At 30.9% G+C, this 7,970-nt stretch overlaps 1 protein-coding gene across 1 annotated transcript; it reads right to left on the minus strand.

Moving 5' to 3' along the window:
• Positions 1-3,949: 3,949 nt before the first annotated feature.
• On the minus strand, positions 3,950-7,469 carry sip1 (septin interacting protein 1). Its single transcript, XM_018448580.1, is given in 8 exon segments — positions 3,950-4,241; positions 4,353-4,510; positions 4,595-5,023; positions 5,133-5,329; positions 5,379-6,352; positions 6,447-6,624; positions 6,749-6,959; positions 7,166-7,469. Coding segments are annotated over 8 exon segments (2,505 nt in total). The 5' UTR covers positions 7,275-7,469; the 3' UTR covers positions 3,950-3,992.
• Positions 7,470-7,970: the final 501 nt, after the last annotated feature.

The following is a 7,970-nucleotide window of genomic DNA, read 5'->3' on the forward strand; positions in this document are numbered from 1 at the left end:
AACCAGGAATAATATTACTTAAACATTAAATATCAATGCTTATTTTGATTCAGAATATTCAAATTGATTATTTTTGTATATAAATTGTACCTGTATGAAATAAAAATAAATATATACCATTTTATGTCTTAAAAATATTCCAGAGATATATTCTAAAATTATGCTTGAAAAATAGCTTAGAAAATTATTCACCCGGGAAACAATTTTTTATATATAATATAATTATATGTATAATATAATTATATGTAGATAAATAGTTAGGGTATATAGGAGAGAATTGTCGAATGCGTACTATGTCTCCTAAAAGGAAAGCAAATTCGACGAACTTTGGCTTTATAACAAAAGATATAGTGTAATACATAATAAATCATTACATCCTTGTTTGCCAATGTTAAACAATGTCATATAAGTTATTTAATCTAATCAAGGCAAAAGATAATAAGTTGATATTATAAGTTTTAATATTTTAGAGATTAATTAAAATTTTACATCTGAACATACTGACACATTATAATTCACAGTATATTATACAATTTGTATATACAATTGTATATACAAATTATAGCTATACACTGATGAGAAAATAGAAAGAAGTGGAATTGATTAATCCTATTTTATTGCTAAAATCAGTATTATTAATTAGCACCATATTTCAAAATACAAAATACGACAAAATTAAGATTTAAAAAAATGTTTCCTTTTGAATTCAGGAATTAATTTCGTGGTTTCCCAAATGATCATCCATCCTGTATCCCATTTAGCATTGACCTCTGCAATCGTAAACTATTACATGCATACGGAAACTATTACTTCGATGATTCACGAATCCTGAATTTTAATGAATATATAACTGTGATATATCTAGTCAACAGTTATTATTCCAACAGCATTAAAACAACATTAAAACGTTCCAACAATATTATATTTATATTATACAAATATCAAAATAGTCTTACTTTTTATAGATGTATAATTATATATAATATACATATAAAAGGTATATAAAAAGCTATGTGTGAAGAAAACGCCACATATAAAATTATTATAAACAAAAAATTGAATTATATTCATATATATTTCTTATGACCCAGTAAAAAATTTGTCATACATAACTATATGTACGAGATGTATAAATACATATATACATATAAACTAATATTTTTCTTTTGAATTATATAATAATTAATAATTAAACAATAGAATATTGATTTTCGTATTGAACTATCCTTCTCCTCACGATTGTGTATTAATTATTTGAACAAATCTAATTAAAAACTATGTTAATAACTAAATAAAAATATCTTTATACTAATTAATAATAATTAAACAAAAGCAGGAATTTTATTACGCATCAGTGTAAAATTCGAAAAATGATAAAAATACTGTAAGTCGATAAAATTGGTAAATTCGGATGGTAAGATAGACAAGAATCACGCTTCTCGGCATCGAAAATCTCAGAAAAATTACCTGAAATATTAGCAAAGCAGGATAAGTGAGGAGGTTGTTGGAAGTTACCTTAACTCTTTGCTAACGTGCGTTCCTGTTAGTCCGGATTTATTTTCCAAGATTTTCGACGCCGAGGAATCCGATTCTTCGCTTTACCTCCTCGCTATCATGCGCTCCTGTTATTCGGATTTATTTTCCGAGATTTTCGAGACGCCGAGAAATCCGATTCTTCGCCTTACCTCTTCTATTATCGTGCGCTCCTGTTACTCCGGAGTTATTTCTCGAGATTTTCGGGGCGTCGACGAACCCGATTCTTTGCCTTACCTCCTCGCTATCTTGCGCTCCTGTTACTCCGGATTTATTTTCCGAGATTTTCGAGACGCCGAGAGATCCGATTCTTCGCCTTACCTCTTCGCTTATCATGTGCTCCTGTTACTCCGGACTTATTTCTAGAGATTTTCGGGGCTTCGACAAACCCGATTCTTCACCTTACCTCTTCGTTATCGTGCGCTCCTGTTACTCCGGATTTATTTTCTGAGATTTTCAACCTGGAGAAACGCGACTCTCGTCTATCTTACCTCATCATCCGAATTTGTTTTATTTATCTTTATAATTTTTCAATCATTCATACAAATATCAAGTTTCCACTTTTGTTTAATTATTATTTCAAATAAAAATATTCAATATATTTAATTCTTTAAATAATTATTGATTATAGTTGTGTTAAAAATTCAAATAACTTATACGAGTTATGGTATCATATTATGCGCACTGAGATGTTGAATGATAACGATTTGAAATCGCTTTCGGCGGCAAGTAAGACGCAACTCCGCTGCCATCGTGACGCTTAGATACCTCCGATAACTTCTTACGCTCCTAATAATTTTGCCGATTTATACGTTAATTTTCTAACGCCAAGAAACCGAACTTTCTCGCCTAACCTCTCCATCCGAATATGTACTTTTATTTTTTATGTATCTCTCGCACAGATGTATAATTAAATTTCTTTTTGTTATTTAATTATATAACAAAACTATAACATAACTTAATTTAAAATATCGAATTTATTTAATAGTTATTATATTTAATTATATACGTCTAAATTACAATAAAATTCGAGCGTTATAAAAGTATACGCGTTATATACGTAAATAAAAGTTACTAATTTCTACGTTAAAATGCATAATACTGTAACAAATTAACAAAACCCGTAATGTGTTTTTTCAAAATTAAACAGGTTTTCTAAAATTAAATAATAAACATTTATTAATATCCATGCCCATACAGCACAGAACTTGCAGCAATAACGCTGCAATATTGCTGCAACATGCAACATTGCTGCAATGTTGCAGCATTGTTGCTGCAACTTTTGTGCTGTAGGGGTGGTGGAAGTATATATTATATTTCCGTCATATTAATATCAGTTAAAATATCTATGCAAATATCGCTTAAAATTTTCTATATGGAAGTTTTAAAACTATGCTTCGTTAGTGAAACATCTATACGTATAAAACGTACGTTTTAAAAAGCATATTTGAGACTAATATTAACTTAAATAAATAAAGTGTTATATAAATGGACATAGGTACATGTCCAGTCACTAGGATCGGACAGTACCTATGTCCGGACATTAATACAAAACTATTTATTATTATTAAATTATTTATTTTATTATTATTAAATTATTTATTTAATTATAGTTTTTTTAACAAATTAACATCTTTGAAATATGCCTATTTGAGCATCGAAATTATTAGAAATTAATTTAATTCGCGAGATTACTACAATGATTGAATTGCGTTTATATAGTCCGGAAATTTTTCGGCGCGCAGTTTGTTAGACTACAAGTGTGGTATACAATATGTCAAGTACATATATAGCATATTTAGTGATTCAAGATTAAATTATTTAAGCGTTTTAAGATCTAGCTTCGACAGATATAGAGTTCTAATTTATCGATTGTGTTCTCACATGTATAGTCTAAAAATGAGATTATTATTGTTTATTTATTTATATTAATATTAATTTCAAATACTTTTTTACCTTAAAGATCAATTTGAATTAGTTGTCTTTTGTCATTAAACATCTATTTATATTATTATTTTCCGTCAGCATATTAATTTTCCAATTGTGGTCGGACACTGGGACAATTACGTCTCAGTGTCCGACCGGCTTGTCCGGCTATATATATATACTGGTACATTGACACATTCTATTATTTATTTAAATATTTTAATTGTTATAAGTGGGTTCAAATAATTTTTCCTTGCTTAAGAGAGTCTTGAGTTTTCAAATGAATACAAATATTTATATTAAAAATCTTTTTGATATTATAAATTGTATTATTTATGAGAACCTAACACTTAAACGTCCGGCTACTGAGACATTTACTAAATATACATTATGAATTGATGTAAAATGATAAGATAATTAATCAACTTCTCTCATAATATTTAGAAACATATATATTTACAATATAAACACATATAAAACATATGCCTTGGACAGTTGTCACATTATTAATCATGTTATTAAATTATATATTATTAAAGTTCAGACATATCCAGCAAGGCATTCAAATGAGTTGGCATCCAATTTGTACCATTGTGACATACAAATAAAACATTGCTGTTGATGTAAACCTGAACATTGCCCACTTTGTACACTTGCTTAGCCTCCTTATATCTATTCGGGATCGGCATAAATAATATACCTCTTTCTTCACACTTCTTTTGTACGAAATCTTTGAAACCTTGCAGTATTTGTGAAGCTGTTCGTACTGCCTCTGCGAGTCTCTGTAAGAAAACGATAGCATAATTTTATACAAAATGTATGCAATTATGCATCTTACTTGTGCCATTATTTAACATCACGTAATTTAAACGGATAGTGTGCAATTCCTGTACCTCCATTCTCGGCTGTGCAATCGGTGCCACCTGCGATATTGTCGGCTGAGTTCTCTCTAAGCTTGTTAAATATGAAACTTGTTCCATTGCACCAGGTTGATGCGTTTGTGGCCCACTGACAGCCCTATTCATCATGTCCAATGCCTTCTTAAAATGCTCTGTAAATCATATGTTTCCTATTTTAATAATCATCAACCGTGAGGAAACAAAAGATGTAAATTCAATATAACAATGCAACATACCTTTTATTACTGGTTCCGCTAGTAACTTGTCATTTAACATCCCTTTCCAACTCATGTATCAAATTGTTACTTGATCATAATTAGGCGAATGATTGAGCCAAAGTGCTAAAACTTGTAGCCATTTTGGGAAAAAGAATTTATCAAGCAATCCTGCCATGATATGAACAGGGATTAATTCCCTCCATTCATACACCCAATTCCATTGATCTAAGTGCTGTTGATGTGGATTTATAACAAACTCGGATAAGGCTATTTGCAATTTTGGAATAATGTTTTTGACTAAAAATGCTTCCATGTCTCCTTTAGCAAACACTTCTGTCCATGGTTGCAACATTAATCTAGCGGCTCTATCTGATGGATGCCAACCTCCTAATGCAGATCCGAGTTTTCTACGTATTATTGGATAAATCAAAGTATCTAAACGATTTCCTTGAATAATATAAAAACAGTTATTATTACAATGTAATTCATTTGTATAATCAAATATACGAAAATATAAAAAATAAATTTAAGTATGTGTATATATATATATATTTACGTAATAATGGCAACCAAGGATGAATCCATGTATGAATAGGTACAGTATCAGTAAGAGGATTCCATTCTTCAACTTCTAGTGTTAATTTTGGTAATACTAGTAAATCTAATATATTTTCTAAAATCCAATTGGGTAATAATGGCATCCAGTATTCTATTAATTCAATTAAAGGCTCAGGCTGTCTACATGTCCACTGTCTAATTTATAAATAAAAAATATTAGAAAGCACAAATACATTTAAAAAACTATAGATTTTTACAGATGTGTATCATAATAAAATGTGAATATTTTCTTACATCCTTTTTTTGATTTACTTTAAATTATTATACATATATCTTAAGCAATGTTGTACTAGTTCCATTCTCCAAGATATCCTTCCACTGTTCAAATAATTTAATTGGTTGTTTTGGTTGCATTGATGGATTCCAATTGAGCAAACAATCCTTTATTTTCGGTGCCACAAAACTGCTAGCTAATTCACCAAGTTCGTACATTTTGTATTCTTCATAATAATTGTTTTGTAAATTTTTGAAAGCCTCTGCAATTTCTTGCAACGACAATTCGTTCGTTTCATTCATTAACTTATCTATAATTATAAGCACGTTATCCAAAGTATCAATAAGTTGACCATGTTGCTCCACGATTTTGGATAAATTCTTTTTTTCTGCGTCTAAAGCAATTACTCTATCATTTAAATGTCTCATTCGTCGATCATTTTGAACAATATCTTGCTCGCACATATCTACAAGTAAATTTAAATTATGCTGCAGTTCAGGCAGGGCAAAGTTCACTTTAGATTTCTTATCAGACGTAATTACAGTCTCATCAGGACACTGCTGACCACCAGCTATTGCATGATATCCACTAAGAATTCTTTGTTCTGGTCCTGTCATATCGATAACTTTAACTCTACTCATATCGCTTGACACTGGAAGTTTCTTATTAGGTTTCAGTTTCCCATCTTCCAAAACTTGATTTACACTTCTATAACAATATCTGACTTTTTTCTTATTGCTATCACCCTTTCGCCATTGAGATACTTTAGATTTGGATTCTTTTGTTTCCTCTCCATCATCATCTTTTTTTTTCTCAGGAATCTTTGGTGTTTTTTCTGGACCATATGCACCTATTGCACCTCTTCCTTTTCTGAGATGTGCTTCTACTGGTGCGCTTATTCCTTGTAATTGTTTACCTAAGCCCTTACCAGGTTCAAATCCCATCTAAATAAAAAATGTTTTTTATTAATTTATTACTTTTTTTTATCTCTTGCTCTGATTTATAATAAATAAATAACAGACATTGCTTGTAAAATACCTGTAGCAATAATTTAGCACCAATGCCCTTTGTGTGCACTTCCCAACTACCCATTCCACTTTTCAACAATAAGGGATTCACTTGATGGCGCTTTTTACGTAGACCTGCGATGTCGCTGTCCAAATTCAAAGAGAAGGATGGACGTGATTTTGAATTATTTGACCTCTCATCTTCTGAACTAAATGAAAAAATTATATATATATAATATACATACATACGTACATGTATAAGTTTACCTTAATAAAGATCAAGGAAGAAAAAAAACATTTATATTATAAAATAGTTACGTTTAAATTTCTTACCTCGAGCTACTGTGCTTTGTTTGAGAATCCTGCGTCTCTTCTTCATCTTCTTCATCATCTTTAGCTTCCTTCTCTTTTGGTTGTCCTGCTTGTTGGATACCACCAGCGACGAAATTAACTGGAGCTGTATAATTCTTAGGACCCTTGTTAAAAGTCTTAAAAGATGGTCTGGTAGATAATTCATCCTCATCACTATCATCTGCCCATATTCCTGTTCATAACAAAAAATGTGTTATGAAAAAATATACCATACTTAAAAGAACATAATAACTGTATACTTTTATATGTAGTATTGAAAAATTTTGTTATTATAAAGAATATATCAACATGTTTAAAATCATTTCCAATTCTTCGATTCCTTCGATTCTGTATCTCAATTTAGTGTAAAAATAACATTATTTGTAAAGGTCATCATACCTAGCATTTGTTGTTTCTTCGACAGTTTGCGTCGGGGACAAGCAAAGTTAAATTCATTATCCAAATCATAATCAGTAACTTCAAAGCTTTCCACTTCGTCTTCAGACATTTTGCCGTATTATTTAATTAATTGCAATATTGTGTAATTTCGTAACAATATAACCTCAAATTATAGTTTACCAAAATTTTTATTCACTCAAAAATATTGATACGTATTGATATATCACTGATTGCAGTTAGAAAATACATAATTTGTGGAAATGACGCACAACATTTGCTCGTGGTTGATGATTACATGTTTTTATCGATGATATATACGAAGATTGAAAGCACGAAGTCCGAGCAAGTCGGAATAAACCTAACAGAGAAAAATTAGAGAAAGGACATGAGAGGTTTGCTCGCATCGCATGCTCCAACATGTTCCAATTGGCGCATTTAGTACCACAACTGTTCACTGAGCGCTCAGTGAGCTCTTGTATCTGTTTGGTCTATATTTTTAGTTCTAACGGAATATGCCAATAAGATGCAAGCGCTCACTGAGAGCTCAGTGAGCAGTTGTAGTACTGAATGCACCCAATATGTTCCTACCATAGCTCCTACTCATTCCAACGCGCTTGGTAAAGTGAGAAGGAGCTATGGTAGGAGCATGTTGGAGCATGTTGGAGCATGTTGGAGCTTGCGACGCGAACAAACCTGAGATACGAGGGCTTTTTTCCTGTAACCGCAAAATGCCTCCGTGCACTACTGCCTTCTGAAGAAGTGGATATAAACTACATAACAATGGCTGCGTTCAGCAGAGAAAACT

This window comes from Mycetomoellerius zeteki, unplaced genomic scaffold, assembly GCF_001594055.1.
Source record: "Mycetomoellerius zeteki isolate Tzet28-1 unplaced genomic scaffold, Tzet1.0 scaffold223, whole genome shotgun sequence".
NCBI classification, from domain to species: domain Eukaryota; kingdom Metazoa; phylum Arthropoda; class Insecta; order Hymenoptera; family Formicidae; genus Mycetomoellerius; species Mycetomoellerius zeteki.